This window comes from Tursiops truncatus, chromosome 11 (assembly GCF_011762595.2).
Source record: "Tursiops truncatus isolate mTurTru1 chromosome 11, mTurTru1.mat.Y, whole genome shotgun sequence".
Classification (NCBI taxonomy): Eukaryota; Metazoa; Chordata; class Mammalia; order Artiodactyla; family Delphinidae; genus Tursiops; species Tursiops truncatus.
Genome location: NC_047044.1, coordinates 101,640,011 through 101,658,080, shown reverse-complemented (window position 1 = coordinate 101,658,080; position 18,070 = coordinate 101,640,011). Strand labels below are relative to the sequence as shown.

General features: G+C 45.2%; 1 protein-coding gene across 6 annotated transcripts in view; it reads right to left on the bottom strand.

The window, feature by feature from the left end:
• CECR2 (CECR2 histone acetyl-lysine reader) overlaps positions 1-18,070 on the bottom strand; it is a 152,760-nt gene that overhangs the window by 23,064 nt on the left and 111,626 nt on the right. For all 6 annotated transcript variants that reach the window (XM_033867274.2, XM_033867275.2, XM_033867277.2 and 3 more), the window contains exons 6-8: positions 17,947-17,996; positions 16,951-17,120; positions 2,532-2,685 (exon numbers count right to left, since the gene is read on the bottom strand). In XM_033867274.2, coding sequence (XP_033723165.1) covers positions 2,532-2,685; positions 16,951-17,120; positions 17,947-17,996 — 374 coding nt within the window. The remainder of the gene's footprint in view (positions 1-2,531; positions 2,686-16,950; positions 17,121-17,946; positions 17,997-18,070) is intronic.

The following is an 18,070-nucleotide window of genomic DNA, read 5'->3' as shown; positions in this document are numbered from 1 at the left end:
GGTTTATCCATGGTCATCCTTCCCGGGGCAGAGATTCCCTAGACGGACCACTCCACACCCACAATTCGATCTGACAGTCTGTTTCACTTACTGCTGTTTTTAATCCCCCTAAAAGCAGCTTCTGATAATTTTCCTTACTTGGTTAAGATTTCAAAAATGTTCTTAAAAAGGGTATTTACACAATATCAGACACAGTATTATACTGAATAACCAATAGAATCTCCACATAATTGAGGCAAGAAGAATTTTTAGGTTTCGCATCAACCACACTGAGAACAAGGAAGTCTCAATGTCCCCTTCCATATGGGCTCATTTCACTTAGCATGAGTATCTGTCAGACTCCAGTCTTGTAACATCCTTTTTATACAAAGACAATCCTAATAAATAGCAGTATATTTATTTGGACTTTTCCTTTTCTTTTTGCTTTTTAAACATTTTAGTGAGAAATATAAACACGTACCTTTATAACCACCTTACGTGTATGATTCAGTAGCATTAGGAACATTGACAGTGTTGTACACCCATCACCGTTATCTACCTCCAACACAAAACAAAACGGCACCAAACTCGCAGATGAAGAGAACACAAAGAAGGGGGGCCGGGGTGGGCGAAATGGGTGACGGTGTCAAGAGGTGCAAACTACCAGTGACAAAACAAGTCAGTCCCGGGGATGTGATGTACACTGTGGCGACCACAGTCCATAACACTGTACTGTGTATGTGAAAGCTACTCTCATTACAAGAAATCAAATTCTTAACTTACTGTGGTGACCATTTTGCAATGTACATAAATGTCGAATTGTGTTTACTCCTGAAAATAAGGGAATGGTGTATGCCAATCATACTTCAACTTAGAAAAAAGTCAAATGACAATGGTACCTAATAAGAACTCCATTGAAAATTACAGAACTCTACTGAAAAATATAAAGAAATAAAAGCATAGTTACTATTTTGAGGAATTTAAATCTAGCACTGGAAATAAATTACGCAAAATCTCAACGTATGATATACCACCAAATGTGGCACAGGCTACATTAGTAGATTAAATGCACTAAGCATTCTAGAATGAAGAAATGATCAAGGTCAGAATAGGGTTAGCCTATTAAGAATCAGAAGGCAGGGCTTCCCTGGTGGCGCAGTGGTTAAGAATCCACCTGCTAATGCAGGGGACACGGGTTCGAGCCCTGGTCCAGGAAGATCCCACATGCCGCAGAGCAACTAAGCCCATGCACCACAACTACTGAGCCTGCGCTCTAGAGCCCACGAGCCACAACTACTGAGCCCACGTGCCACAACTACTGAAGCCCACGCACCTAGACCCCATGTTCCTCAACAAGAGAAGCCACCAAAATGAGAAGCCCAGGCATCGCAACGAAGAGTAGCCCCTGTTCACCTCAACTAGAGAAAGCCCGCGCACAGCAACGAAGACGCAACATAGCCAAAAATAAATTAATTAATTAATTTAAAAAAAAAGAAAAAATCAGAAGGCAATACCCTAGGAATGAGAGGGGAAATCACATAAGGCCAGAATCCTTTAAATTTTACAGCCAAAATGTGTTTAAAGTTTGCATGTTAACACTGCATTAAAAAGCCAAATCTGGGACTTTCCCAGTGGTCCAGTGGTTAGGACTTGGCGCTTCCACTGCCAGGGCCCAGGTTTTATCCCAGGTCAGCGAACTAAGATCCTACAAGCCATGCAGTGTGGCTGGGGGAAAGAAAAACAAAAAAAGCCAAATCCGTGTTATGCTATTTTATTTAAACTTTAAAAAAGTTCAATAGGACTTCCCTGGTGGCGCAGTGGTTAAGAACCCGCCTGCCAATGCAGGGGACACGGGTGCAAGCCCTGGACCAGGAAGATCCCACATGCCTTGGAGCAACTAAGCCCGTGTGCCACAACTTCTGAGCCCACATGCCTCAACTACTGAAGCCCACGCACACAGAGACTGTGCTCCACAACAAGAGAAGCCACCGCAATGAGAAGCCCGTGCACCGCAACGAAGAGTAGCCCCCGCTCGCCACAACTAGAGAAAGCCCGCGCGCAGCAACGAAGACCCAATGTAGCCAAACATATATAAATAAATAAATTTTAAAAATAAATAAAAAATAAAAAGTTCAATACATTTACTTAAAATACTGGTCTGTATTTAACAAAGCCAAAATGCTCTGCTATCCAGTGATTTATCAAGTTCAGCTTATAAACACCACTGCATCTAACATGTGTGCTTTAAGTACAAAGGTTAGAAACCCCGCATGCCCGCGCACACCGGGGCAGAGCGAGGCTTTTCTTAAGTACATCTCCTCTGTGTGTAAGTTTACTTCTGCGAGAGTCACCTTTTTTCAATTGCACACGGGGATGCAGCGGAGCCGAGAGTGAAGGCGGGGACGGAAGGACCCCAGGATGGCAAGGGCGAGGGCACTGCCAGGCTGGCCCCGAGCCAGCCAGACGGCAGGGCTCCAGGGTCCCCCCCCCCCCCCCCCCCCCCCCCGCCCCAGACAGCCCTGCTGCCAGAGCCCTGGGCAGAGCCCTCCTACCTTCCACGGCCTTGACCCTTTCCTCCAGCTCCCGTTTCCTCTCCTCCTTCAGCAGCTGCTCCTGCTCCTTCTTCTGCACCGCCAGGAGGATCTGGCGCTCCTCCTCCTCCGCCCTGCGCTTCTGTTTCTCTATCCTGCCGAGCACAGGGGTCTCCTGCGAGGGGCCAAGAAGTTCAGTCAACACACAGTAAAGCAAGACCACGCCTCTGAGTAAAGATTCCACGTTCTCTATTCAGCACATAGTGCCAGACAGCTGGGTGAGTTACACCCCAGCTACAAGTTCATCTTCTCATCTGTACAATCAATGAACGGATGCAGACACACACTCACATTAAGACACACAGTGGGGATCAGAACAGGTAAAGGCTTGGCCCCGATGACGGATCTAATTTGTAGTCTTTGGGAGATAATCTGGAGAGCAGACCGGAGCAGAGAGGCAACATCACTCTTAGATTTAATCTTTGATAAAAGTGGTACCTTAAAAAGCACCTTTGGGCTTCCCTGGTGGCGCAGTGGTTTAGAGTCCGCCTGCCGATGCAGGGGACACGGGTTCGTGTCCCAGTCCGGGAGGATCCCACATGCGGCGGAGCGGCTGGGCACGGCTGGGCCCGTGAGCCGTGGCCACTGAGCCTGCGCATCCGGAGCCTGTGCTCCGCAACGAGAGAGGCCACCACAGTGAGAGGCCCGCTTACCGGGGCGGGGGTGGGGGGGAGCACCTTCATCTAAATAACTAAGAGAAGGGTGAGCTAGCACGATTTCAATAATGTGCACGCCTTCGAAACTCCCAACTTCTGCACTTTTCTTTACTAATCAAACAGTAAATAAAATGGAGGGTTCGGTGGGAAGGGCCACCGTTTTGCCTTAAGATACAGAAAAGAGATGAAGGTGACGGCACAGAAATGCACTGCTTCCCTCAGACTGGAGAGCTTTCCCCTCGTTTTTCAACCCAAACAGCATTAATACATAATGATTTCAGGTGGTTAGTGCGAATGCGATTGCCTAAGAAATTTAAGGAAAGAAGAGGAAAACAGGACCATTACCATCATAATTTCTGAAAGTTTTACTCTGGGTATTTCCAACACAGCTAGTTCTGAGCCATTCTGTAGCCCAGAACATGCAAACGAGGACTGAAATCGTTATTTTCAATTTCTTCCCTTGACTTCTGTGCTGATGTGTAAGGTAGAACTTTTTCTTTTTTAAAATTGTTATTGAAGAGGTAATAATTGTTGCCTGCAACAGAGAACACCTGTAAGTTGCACAGACACAGAAAAATGAATCAGGTGTCTACGAAGGGAAAATGCCAGTTCCCCTTACAGAAAAGATAATGCTGATTATCCCACGTTAGGCAAAACTAAATCAGGAATATGACTTTTTCTTAACAGATGTTTTCAGTAGGAAGAAGACCTAATAAGAATCTTCTATGCTAGATATCTGTATTCTGTGGAAATTACACAAGTGGTCTTAACGTTGGGGGAAAAAAAATGACAGCCGACTGCCATCTATACAAAGTCATAACTAAACACTGAAACCATCTCGTTGAAATTTTCTACTATTTTTTTATGGTCCTTAAAACTTGTTTCGATTGTCATTTGACTCATAATTAGGAAAGCAGTCTTCCCTAGATAGTAGACCTTTTGAAAGTCAAAGGTTTTACTGTTCAAATTCTGAGCCTGACTTTAAAATTTAACGGTGGCTACTTGACAAGGTAAAAATATGAACTAAGAGAAGAGAGATGAAAATGAAAACAATGTTAACCATTATTACTGCACACATGACACTGTACTCAGCCACCCAAATAGAATTAAACGAAGTTCCCTAAAATCTTTCTCCTACAACCAGAGTGGGCAGGGTACACGAGCTACATGTCCTTCGTGACACTGGGCTGTCGCTGGCGTTGCACACAGACAAGCCTCCTAAGGCTGGGGAAGCACCTTCCGGCGCTCTGCCCCCAGCTCCACAGGTCCCTAATTCTTCCAACTTTGGGGCAACATCTTTACCTAGTTGAGAAGTTACAGTGGAGCTACTGTTTACAAAGCAAAGCAAACCAGAAGAACATGCCTTTACTCTTTTCAGCTGTATAGTGACTCCAAGCAGATGCCCCTAAGATGTCAACTGATAGGGTGGCAGAAAGGCAGGGCAGAGAGGCACACAAGCCTCGCCAAACGCATTATTTCATTCAAAGAAAAGGGCACTGCTTTCTACGCATCAGACCCAATGAAAAAGCAGAAAAAAACAAGCACATATAATAACCACTAGTTATTTACTGCATACAATGATGACAGCAATGTGTGTGTCCTGCCCCTGCCTAACAAAGGACAACATGAGGAATGCTCTCCCTTCAGCCAGAACAGAGACATACCAGAGAGGATCTGCACCTTAGTGAGGACTGAGGACACGCAGCCCCAGGGCTGCTCACCAGAGTCACCTGGTCAACACACAAGAGAGGCACTCACGCGTGAAGACAATGGAAGGAGGGGAAAAGGGAAAAATAGGTAATTACGCACATCCTAAGAATATCTACACAATTTTTTCAACAAATACAACGACGTACTATTCTTAATATGGGAAGATGTCTTACAAAGCAGTTAACAGTAGCCCCCACCAAGAAAATGAAACATGAATACAAAATTCACAGAAGTAGGTAAAACACATCCATGATCATAAGGAAACGCAAAACAGCCTTTTCACTTACAAAACTGTACAAGATGAAACACGTAACACGTCTGCTAAGACATGGTAACAGGGACTCCCTCAGTGAGCTGGGGACACAGATCTTCTGGAGGACAAGATGGACACACGTATCAGGAACCCTGAACAGAGTAATTTCACTGCTGTGACTTTATCTTAAAAGTGAGACAGCGAGGCAAAATATTTCTAAGTACGTTAAAGTCAACATTATTTAAAACAGTGAAAAACTGTAAATATCCTAAATGTTTACAAATAGGTAAAATTACATAATCACGATGCAATCATTAAAAATTGTTTTTTCTGAGGACTATTTAATGAAATATGAAAAGGCACCTTGATGTTAAATGAAAAACACATGTCACAAGACAACAGTCAGTGTGACCCCAGGTTTGTAATAAATGCATAGAGAAAGGGCCTGAAGCAAACACATGAAACTGTAAGTAGGGAAACTGTTACCACGTCTCCTGCACTTTTTACGAGAGTTTTCTGTAAGAGCGTGTAAATTCTTTCGGACACAGAACAGCCCCTTCCCAAATAAGCTGGGGAAATCACCTAGTATTACCTGCTCTAAAACGACCGAATTTTTATTAACTTCTTACCCCCACTACCATGTGATCCCTATTAAAAGTCTAACATTCAAAGGTTAAAGTACCAAAAGGTTACTATCACGTACAGATTTTATGGTGAGGTATTAAAATTGATTTTAAATAGCTTAAAATATTTCGGTAACAATGCAGCAGGAATTTTTTTAATTAACTTTTTCATTGGAGTATAGCTGGTTTACAATGCTGTATTAGTTTCAACCGTACAGCAAAGTGAATCAGCCATACACATGTCCACTCTCTTCTAGACTCCATTCCCATATAGATCATTACAGAGCACCAAATAGAGTTCCCTGTGCTATACAGTAGGTTCTTATTAGTTATCTTTTATATATTGAAGCAGGAATTTTAAAACTTAGAAAATTATAAATGCCAAGGACTGCTGCTAAATCAGAGATTCTGCATCATTCAGAAATACATGTAAAGATACTGCAGTGAAATTCACAGGAAATGAACAACTTTAAGGTGCATAACCTTAAAGGGGCATTCAGTATATTCACAACGTGTGCGACCACCATCTGTGTTAAGTCACAGAACATTTCACCACCTGAAAGAAAGCTCCGCACCCAATACGCAGTCACTCTGCATCCCCCACTCCCCAGGCCCTGGAGGCCACCAAGCTATTCTTTCTATGGATTTACTTATTTTGGACATTTCACATAAATGGGATCATACAATTTGTTGTCTAGTTAGTTCTTTTTTAAATACATTAATATTTATACTAAGCACATAAGATGTAACAATTGAATAACTTGAATTTACAGCATCTTAAAAAAGCAAACTGTTATAACAACAGCTAACAATCCTGTGAAAAAATGGGCAGAGGATCTGAACACTTTTCCAAGGAGGACATACAGATGGCCAACAGACACATGAAAAGATGCTCAACATCATTAATCATCAGAGAAATGCAAATTAAAACCTCACACCTGGTAGAATGGCCATGATGGCCATCATCAAAATGACAGGAGATGGTAAGCGTTGGTGAGGGTGTGGAGAAAAGGGAACACTTGTGCACAGTTGGTGGGAATGTAAATTGGTGCGGCCACTATGGAAAAGAGTATGGAGGTTCCTCAAGAAATAAAAAACAGAATTATCATATGACCCAGTAATTCCACTCCTGCGTATCTTTCCAAAGAAAGTAAAAGCACTAAGTTGAAAATGTATATGGACTTCTTTGTTCATTGCAGCATTATTCACAACAGCCAAGACAGGGACACAACCTAAGTGTCCATGGCTGAAGAAGAGGTGGTGTATATACAGTGGAATATTACTCAGTCACAAAAAGAAGGAAATGCTGCCATTTGTGACAACATGGATGACTTGAGGGCATTCTGTTAAGTGAAATAAGTCAGAGACAGACAAATACTGTATGACCTCACCTGTATGTGGAATCTAAAAAAACTGAACTCACACCAAAAGGATTAAAGACCCAGATGTAAGACCAGACACTATAAAACTCTTAGAGGAAAACATAGGAAAAACACTCTTTGACATAAACCACAGCAAGATCTTTTTTGACCCACCTCCTAGAGTAACGGAAATAAAAACAAAAATAAACAAATGGGACTTAAACTTAAAAGCTTTTGCACAGCAAAGTAAACCACAAACAAGACAAAAAGACAACCCTCAGAATGGGAGAAAATATTTGCAAATGAAACAACGGACAAAGGATTAATCTCCAAAATATACAAACAGCTCATGGAGCTCAATATCAAAAAAACAAACAACCCAATTAAAAAATGGGCGGAAGATCTAAATAGACATTTCTCCAAGGACGACAGATGGCCAAAAGGCACATGAAAAGCTGCTCAACATCACTAATTATTAGAGAAATGCAAATCCAAACTACAATGAGGTATCTCCTCACTCTGGGTCAGAATTGCCATTATCAAAATATCTAGAAACAGTAAATGCTGGAAAGGGTGTGGTGAAAAGGGAACCCTCCTGCACTGTTGGTGGGAATGTAAGTTGATAACAACCACTATGGAAAACAGTATGGAGGTTCCTTAAAAAACTAAAAATAGAACTACCATATAACCCAGCAATCCCACTACTGGACATATACCCTGAGAAAACCATAATTCAAAAACAGTCATAGGGCTTCCCTGGTGGCGCAGTGGTTGAGAGTCCGCCTGCCGATGCAGGGGACACGGGTTCGTGCCCCGGTCCGGGAGGATCCCACATGCCACGGAGCGGCTGGGCCCGTGAGCCATGGCTGCTGAGCCTGTGCATCCGGAGCCTGTGCTCCACAACGGGAGAGGCCACAGCAGTGAGAGGCCCGCGTACCACAAAACAAAAACAAACAAAAACAGTCATGTACCACAGTGTTCATTGCAGCTCTATTTACAACAGCCAGGACATGGAAGCAACCTAAATGTCCATCGACAGATGAATGGATAAAGAAGATGGGGCACATATATACAATGGAATATTACTCAGCCATAAAAAGAAACAAAATCAAGTTATTTGTAGTGAGGTGAATGGACCTAGAGTCTGTCATACAGAGTGAAGTAAGTCAGAAAAAAAAAAACAAATACTGTATGCTAACATACATATATGGAATCTAAAAAAAAAAAAAAGGTACTGATGAACCTAGTTGCAGGGCAGGAATAAAGAGGTAGACATAGAGAATGGACGTGAGGACATGGGGTGGGAGGGGGAAGCTGGGGCAAAGTAAGAGTAGCATCGACATATATGCACTACCAAATGTAAAACAGTTAGCTAGTAGGAAGCAGCAGCACAGCACAGGGAGATCAGCTCAGTGCTTTGCAATGACCTAGAGAGGTGCGTTAAGGAGGGTGGGAGGGAGGCTCAAGAGGGAGGGGATATGGGGACACGTGTATGCATATGGCTGATTCACTTTGGTGTACAACAGAAACTAGCACAGTATTGTGAAGCAATTATACTCCAATAAAGATCTATTTAAAAAAACGAAGGTGGTCAAAAGGTACAAACTTCCAGTTATAAACAGGTGACCGTAGTTAATAATACTGTACTGTGTATGCAAAAGCTAGTAAGACAGTAGATTTTAAAGGTTCTCATCATAAGAACAAATCTGTAACTGTGTGAGGTGATACATGCTAACTAGACCTATTGGTGATCATTTTGCAGTGTGTACAAATATCAGATCATTATGTTGTACACCTAAAACTAATGTTATAAGTCAATTACATGTTTAAAAAAAAAAAAAAAAGTCTGTGATTTGGAGAACTCGACAACAACAAAACTCAAAGCCCGCGGAGCGCCTAGGAGCAAGAAGGAAGGTCCAGAATCCGTGCTGCAACGTCCTGACCGCCCCCGCCTGCAGTGGCCCTTCTCCGGGGTTTCAATCCCTGCCTGGTCTCCAAATGCGTTCTCCAGACTGCCCCCACCCTGGGGTGCCTGCTGGCATAAAAACACCTCTGCTTAGTGAGATACCTCTTTGCCTCACAATTTCTCATGCCCCTTTCTCCTGCATCATAACGTGTTATAATTCCAGCAGTTCCCATCTGATGTGAATTCTGAACAATTATCATTTTATATAAATTGCATCACACACATTTGGGAAAAAATATGTACGTGGTGCACCAAGAGTCTGTTTTAAATTTCCGTGCTACTTTTCAGCAGTGGATGGGACTTATGACCTGAAGACACCTGTGGCAGTTCAATAGTTTAAACTCCAGTAGTTTAAAGAACAAGTACATAGAGTCGAGTCAACAAAAACCAAACAAAAAACTAGCAGTTAAAAAAAAAAATCTTACACTGTTTTGCATTGCAACTTTTTTTCTTTAGAAGGGGTCAGCTGCAGACGGGGCAGGGCTGTGTTTAATGCTGTGCAGAGAAGAGGCCTGTGGGACCGGGACAGGGTTTCAATGAGAAGCTAATTAGAAACAGCACTTTGAAATCCTCTCAACAATTACAAATAGAATCTGGCTGAAGCTGAGCCCAGGACTCCCCGTCCATGCCCCCCACCCATCCCCAGCACACATGGGACCCGAGCTCCCTGGCAATGACATGTCCAGAGTCTCCTGACAAAAACAGTCCAGGAGGTCAGGGAGACAGTGTCCCTTCACTGGTATTTCCCCAGGAGTCATAATTAACAGACTTTCTGAGGCACTAAGATCGGACTCCTGGGTGACCAGAAACCCTGCCTATAAGCCATTAAAGACCTGAAGATTTTCTGCTGTTTAAACAAAAGCACAAAACTCATGCCACACTGAAGGCTTTCTCCAGGATGTTCAGCACTGTAACTGACAGCACGAATCTCTTCAATACCACGGTTACTTGTATCTAAGACCAAAGAGCAGAATAAACAAACAAACAATGCTGCAAATAACCTAAAACTTTAGTGTCTGAAGCCAGGCTTTTGCTGGCAGCAGTGAAGAACCTGCCTATCTGTATTCAGATTACTCTGCAACCAGATGTAAACTATGGCATTTAGGACTCAGCCCAGGGCAGTGAGCAGAAAATGGGAAGACTTTCAAGGAGGTGGTTAACTGTCCAGATACAAAGGCAGCGAGAGCCCGTCAAGGGGAATGAGGCAGAAAACCAGTTGAGAACTACAGCTGGACAGCCTGACTGAGGCCACCTCCAACCAGGGCCTCGAGGGAAGAAGGGACTGGGGAGACCTGCAAATCAGGCAGAACAGGACTGCCTCAGTTTACCTCCTGGTACAGACATACTTATGAGCTGAAGAAAAAAGACCCAGAGGATAAGTCCAAATATACTGGAAATACAGAGATTTATAAATGAGCTTCTCCCCTTTCGGGGATCAAGGTAGGATGTACTCGGTTAATGGCCAAGTCCCTGAACACACAATCTTGCGGTCACATCAACGACCGCGAGGCCGCAGAGGGTCCACACTGTCACAAGCCAGCCAGACACGGCCTCCAGGGGAAACGTGCTCTGACCACTAACTGCTTGAACAGCCAATGGGATGGATGCTAAAAGGAGACAAGGCATTAAAAAGTGGAGCGAGTCTGGGAACTGGGCAGCAGGGGAAGTGGGGGGTGCCCCCTCAGTCCTGCCCGCGCCCCCCTCCCCCATCCAACCACTGTCATCAAACATCCCCCCTCCCCTGCAGTCCAGGTCCCTCGGGCCTCATTCCGCCCCCATCTGCCCACTTTTACATTTCAGTAAATACAAACAGCAGTTTCGTCCCTTCCTACAACTGTAATGCTGAACAATGTCACAGAAGTTCCCAAAGAGAGGTGGCTCCCGGGGACTGCTCCCCCCGAAGCATCTCTTCACCAAACACTGTCTCAACTCTTACCCTGCCCCTCCCAGTTCGTGTCTCCCTCCAGGACATGCGAGCGCCCCTACTGCACAGGGAGCACCGGAAGCCCATGGACGTCCTGCTCCAACTAAGGAAACGGGGCCTGAAATGCCGAGAGCTCTCCTCCCTGCTGCTTCCTCTGCACTTTGTCACTATTCCTTTGTTTTCCTTCATGGCCAGACCTCTCAAGAGGTCAAACACCACTCTGACCAGTAACTCCTCTTTTACTCACTTGCAACCCGACCTTCATTCCTATCATCCCTCTAGTGAAGTCCTCCCCCCAAAGGCCATCCTCCCCTCTAGGCCCACGCTCCCAGAGCAGGGACCCTACAGCTACTTGCTCACCTTGCAGTTGTTCCTGATGGGGTCTGACCCCAGATGTGTCTTCCTGAAACAAAGACCGAACGACACAGCCTCCGACCACTGCCTCCCATGGACAAACAAGCAGGGGACGGCCAGGGGACTCCAAAGTCTGACTGTTCCAGCCCAACCGCCACTCTGAGTCACAACATATCTTACACGCCAGCCACGACCCAGCACACACGCTCTCCGACTGCACTGCACACAACCCTGCCTCTGTACTTCTGCTTGCCTTGACCCTCCGCCCGCACTGCCACCGTCAAAACCTCAGCCACCCTGCAGGGCTCAGACGACACAGTTCTGCTGCTCCAACTCGCAGCCCCAGTTCCTTCCATCTTTGCCTCTTGCGTTCCTATTACATGTGTGTCTGTTACGGAACGCATCAATCTCCTCGGTATTACAGTAAATAACGATGTGAGTATCATCCCCGGAGATTAGGAGAGCCCAACAGTCAACTTACGTCTTATTTTTACAACTCCTTCTCTTTCTAGAAATGCATCTTATGTAAAAGAATACTCCATAAAGGCTTGAGGTTTTAAAAATGAAATCAAGGTAAATAAAGAACTTGGGATAGAAGGAGTACACGAAATAAAACGGGACAATCTTTTCTGAACATGTAAACCCTTCTCTCTGCTCCCTCTCACACACTCACCTATTGCTCAGTGGACTTGACGGACAGGTGGTCAGACCTCCGCCCAGGCTGCAATCCTGTCCGTGTCCTCTGTGGACGCTTTCCCTACAGTTACAAGTGAGGAAGAGCGAGGACAAGATGGGTGAGGGTATCCTCAGCTGCTGCTGTTGCTGCCACTGCCACCAGTCGAGAGAGGCCTGGAAGGGCCAGGTGAGGCTCTACCTAAACAAGGGCCCGTGGCACCCCAGGCCAGTCAGCAAAAATGACAACTCAGCTCTGCAAGGCCCCACGCAGCTTATTCACTTAAAAACGTTCAAAAAAGCTCAGAGATACCATGTGTCAAACTCCCTGAATGGTGTTAACACTTTTAACAAGTTTTGTCTCATATTACCAAGGAAAAGCCAGTTTCATCACCTCCAGCTGCTGGGAGTGGCTCTCAAGGCGGATTCCGAGCAGCAGGAGGGCAGCTCTCCTCTAGAGGCGGTTCTGTGGCCGGTGAGGCTGGAACAGGTAGGAGGACGAGAGACGACAGGCTCAGCCAGGAGGGATCGCAGAGCTTCCTGGGGGTGTTAGACCCCCAGATGATGTCAGAGGCTTGGCAGCGGCCGTTACACGGAACTTCAAAGGCCAACGTCAGTTTTGGAATTTCTGTGGACTGAGCCCCAAAGCCTCGCCATCATAACCTCGTATTAGGAAATGGTAAGCAAGGGCTGTGCAGGTGAGGTGAGCGCGCTCTGCGGCGTCACATCAGCACCATGTGCGTGTGGTCTGGTACCACTTAACTGAAAAACTTGAGACCTGTGGCATCAACGAGCTAAAGCCACAAAGGATGGAAAAAGCTCAGTGGCGCTAATGCCACTAAGTGGTGGTTTATGCAACCCAAACGAACCACAGAACGGCAGGAGATCTGCTGAGATGGGGGATCTAGAAAGCTTTCCCATTATGAGAATGACCAGCTTCAGTAGAGATAAAACCCCAACCGTCAAAGGGGGGCATGACCCCCTTTACCCCAAAAGCTACTGCAGCAGCTCCTCAAATGTGCCTATGAGCGACTCCTTCGGAAGTTCAGGCCCAGGGGAGGAGCCCTCGGGCCACGAGCTCTCTCAGGGGACCAACAGCAAAGGGGCCAGGGGGCTACCTCCACCTCTGCCGAGTGAGGCAGGTGCTGGTGCCAGACAGCGCGGCGGTTTCGCTGTCCTCACAACCACCTTCTATGTGACTTATCAACTTACCTGTTAAAGACCTGATATGTATAACACACCTGACTATCACTGTCTGTAACCTTAGCTAAAATGCTTTCACTAGTCTACACACCCTTGACTTTAATCTCGCCATAGAAGTTTAACTTTCATGTGGTCAAAGCGGCCTTCTGGTTCTTTCATTATTTCAAAGTTTACAGGACTATCATACCTCCATGAGTTATCCCATCAGCTTTGCCTCTCTGCAGACTTGCAATTATTTTGGTAAGAAACGTGGATTTAGTTTTCTATCAAAATTCCTCGCCAGTTACAAGCCGCCGGAAACAATGGAGGGACCAAGTGTCAATCCATCGCTAAGTACTAGGCCAGGTACTGGACAATGGTCCTTCCCACAGAAACTGGGAAGTTACAGCACTTCATATTTTACTAATAAGAAAACCGAAATTCAGAGCTATCAGGAAGCTCATCCAAACGGGCAGCTGGAAGAGGGCGGCGCCACACCTACGGGGGTTCCTAGAGGAAAGCTCACGACGCGCAGCCCCCCAGACCCTGCGGCTCTGCGCTTGTCATGCTGCACTGTAACCTGTAACGGTGTCTATTCTGTTTTACTGGCATGTGATTTCCATTTCACATTCAAATCATAGGTGTGTTTATTACTAGAACAGACCCCTTTTGGCCAGTATAACTTGGATGGGTACTGGTAGGTACACACAGTCACTGTCAAAGGAAGAATCTACACAGTGTGTGTGTTTTAACTTAATGTATGAAAATGTACTGCCATTCACTAGTCATATGATGCAGGCCCACTGAGGGGGTTCCCGGAGATTCCCTCCCAATAATCACCCTCTTATACCTTTATCTGCCCTTCCAGTTTTGTTTTTATAATCGCAAGTGAGATGTTAATGATACTTGCAATCCAAATACCGAAACCATAAGATTGTAATGAATTTTTTTCCTTTCATTTTTTACTATTTTATCCTAATTTGACAGTCAACCTTTCAGAAGCAACTCACCTTTCATGTTTTTGTTTAATAAAAACTTTTTATAGAAAATTTTATGCCCTTATTTTGTTTCATAATATTTAATTGTGTAAATTCAGTAACGAGAACAACGGACACACACAAGTCTGTGAAAACATCAGCAGGATGCCCAGCTCGCAGGTTGTCATTTCCCGTGGGTGGCCTCTCGAATGAAGACCCCCCCGAGGGTGCTTCTGATGTCTGGCCTCTGTGCCAGGACAAGGCAGTGCTAAAATGGGTCACCCCACTGCCCCCACCCGCAATATCTACGTTCACCGGGTATTCTCGAGGAGAGCTCTGTTACGCTGGGACTTGGCTAAGGCGACAACAAACCTCAATTTATCTTGGTGACGACTGACATCTAAACTTTCCTTCAAGAAACAGAGAGGTCTGGCATCCTTACTCGACATGTGAAGAGATACACGTCCTCACAGCTTTGTACCTTCTTCTCTCTCATCAATTCTGCACAGGCACAGTCAGATTCACAGCAGCACCTGTTTTGCGGCGGCGGCCAGTAACTGTTAACCTTTAGCAGGCACAGGAATGAATCACAGAGCAACAGAACTACCTCCAGCCATCCTGCCAGGCTGGGACGAGAGCAGGGCGGGATCCGGCGTCTAGCGCGCGGTCCAGGTGATGCCCACGCAGGACGTCGGGAGCCAGCACTGCTGTGGTCGCTAAGCAACAGACTTCGTTAAGCGCAATTCTATTCCCCCAGACGAAACGCTCTAAAATTCTGCCTCTTACTCTTTTCTTACGTCACACACACAAGACTTCCAAGACAGTATTCCCGTAGCACACATGCCACTCAACCCCGATGGGTTATGAGTTATTATTCTTTTGATGAGGTCTTTACTTGTTAGTGCACCTTTAAAGGCTTGACATTTATATTACTGAATGAAGAGCGTATTTAAATTCATCAGGAATGGGGCACTAAGATAACTATATCTCAATGGACACAGTAACCAAGCCACTTCTTTCTTTATTTTTGAACTGTTCGGAAATTATCTTTTCGTAAAGGTTTAGAAAATTTTACCTGTGAATAAATCTAAATGATTCTGGAGCTTTTGATGGGATGCTTTTGTGAAAACTCTTCTTCCCTAATTACTGGTCTGCTAAGGTTTCTGGCTGCATAATTTAGATTCTGGGTTTTTTTGGGGGGGATCAACACCCCATTTCACTAAGGCTTGCAAATTTACAGCACTGTATAGCTTTCAAAATATCAAATCTATTATTTCTTTTTTCAGCTTCTAATTTCATGGTTCTTGAAATTTGTATTTAAGGTTTACCTTATTTTAATTTTTTATTCTCTTGCAAAGAATCAACTCCTGAAATTTTCTGTATCAAAACCATCCATTTTATGCCTGTAAAAGTTTTTTCCCTTAGTTACACCATTCAAAAGTCTGAGGTTGAATATTGCAGTTAAAAAGACAGAATTATAAAAGAAAGTTTAAGCAGATTAGGTAAATGCCTTACAGATGATTTAAGGTGCTGTCATTAATCATATCAATAAAGTCATATACAAGGTTACGTAAAGTTATAAAACCAGCTCTATTTAATAGCTACTTTAAGAAAACTAGATTACGTATTTCAAGTCCTGGAAAAATGGTCACAGTGCACTGTGGAGGACAAGATCCAAGTGTAATTATAGTCAACGGGATTAAGGACGTCGATGGGGAGATGCTCACCCATGAAAATGCAATTCCGTGACTTTCTACAGTTCACCCCAAACCACCAACCTGCTCAATGGTTACAAATATCACTGGAGTCACGACAAATCAAGTAATGTATCTGTCACGTGACCCCCCCCCCCGGGGGGTGCTGCAGTAAGAGTTTAAAAACACTTTCTCCTCAAATGTCAGGGGCAGTGCTCACATTTTTCTGTCTTCTATTAAAAAGTATTAAGAATCAGAAGCATCAGATTTATGGAAACTGGGTGGTTGCCAGGCATCCACCACAGAACGGGTGTTCCAGGAGGTCACCTGTGGGGTTACAATGATGGGGAAGACATGGCTCCTGATCCAGAGTTGCTTAGACAACTCCCAATGAAATGAAGCCGGGAAGCACACCGGGGGGGGGTACACCCTCGCTTGGGAGAGGCAGGGGAGAGCTCACAGACACAAGGCCCTCAAGTGGGGCTTCTGAGAGCCTTGGAACAGGCGGGGGCAGGCGGGGTGCAGGACGAAGCCAGGGTTCGGTGCCCTGCAGTCAGAGGGGGCAGCCAGCACTAGAGCCACAAAGAAAAGCACCTTTAGAGCCTGCTGTTAGAAGAAAACAGACCAGAAGATGATCTTTTTTAAAAAGGAAAGAAAAAAAAAAGGCAGCAGTCTATGTACAGGGAGAGGTACACACAGGGTGCTCTGCAGAGACACACCTGGGGCTCAGGGGGTGGTTCCCAGGGGATGCTGGGGAGGAGGAGAGCTGGCTCCCAAGGGTGAAGAGCGGTGAGGACGGGGTAGAGGCATGAGGATTAAATCACATGGCCCATAGTGAAGGAGAGTGGGGGCACGAGGTCCCATTTTAATGTCCCAGATGAAGAAAGATGAAGGCTGGACCAGCTGCAGGAGAGCGTGGAGTGGAGGGTGCTCAAACCTCTAATGAAGGAACCCTCTACCAGAGCAGCTTGACGCCACACACGGAGGACAGGGACCCTGTCTGCACACCTTCTGGGCAATCATGCTGCAGATCTCGGGCAGGAAGTCCTCGCTGAGGAGCTTGTAGAGCTGCCGCTCTCGCAGGGAGGTCCTCTCCCGGAAACTCTCGGTGACCTGTCTCCACTCGTCTTCTGTCTGGCACAGGAGCCACCAGGAGCCTTGGCCTGGCCCCTGGGACCCTAGAAGAGAAAGGGGTGGCTCAGTAAACAGATCCCATGAGACCTGTTTCTTTCTATCTTCAGTTTCAGTTGGACCCTGGGTTACGATCAAAGCCAGGTAATCAGAAAAATGGGGGGCCCATTACCTTTTAAGGTTGATGCTGTGTACTTCCGATTTTCCTGTTACTATCACTGTTTACAACTAAGAGATAAGAACACGTAAAGGCAATACAAATGTAACTATTGTAACCTTCATGATAGATTCTAATATACTAGAAATGCTTTAATGTATTTACTTTTCTACAAAATGGTTTCGATTGAGCTTTTGCAGTCTCGCTTGTTGCACTGAGATACACTAAATTGCTATTTCTCCCCAAATTTATACAATTTGGATTCCAGAACCGAAGTCTAGGTAGGAACCCAGTACACTTCCTTATGTAGTAAAGCATTTGACTGGGTTGGCCAATAAGTTCGTTCAGTTTTAAGTAAAAATAAGACACATTTTTCATTTTCACCAAGAACTTTATTGAACGTATTCACTAACCGAACAAACTTTTTGGCCAATCTAATACATTAAAAGAAAGCTCTCAGAGAAGCTGCTCATTCACTCCAACGTTGGGTGTCTATTCTGCTGGGCCTGGGTAAGGGGGCCCAAGTGAAAAGACCTGGTCCTGCTCTCAAGCTATCCATCAGGGGGAGAGATGGGCACAGGGAGACGATGTGTGAAGGGTGAGGAGGCTAGTCAGAGGCTACTGTAATAGTCGTAACGCTCTGCACTAGACTCTGGAAAAGGACACAAGTCAATCATGTTCATGCAATCCCTTCTGACCCCGACAAAAGCCATTACCATTTCTTGTCTGCAGCTCAGATGCTAAGGAGTTTTCTTCCTGCTTTTCACTGAAACACAGGAAAAAGAGGCACCAATTAAAACAAAGACATGGGGCTTCGCTGGTGGCGCAGTTGGTTGAGAG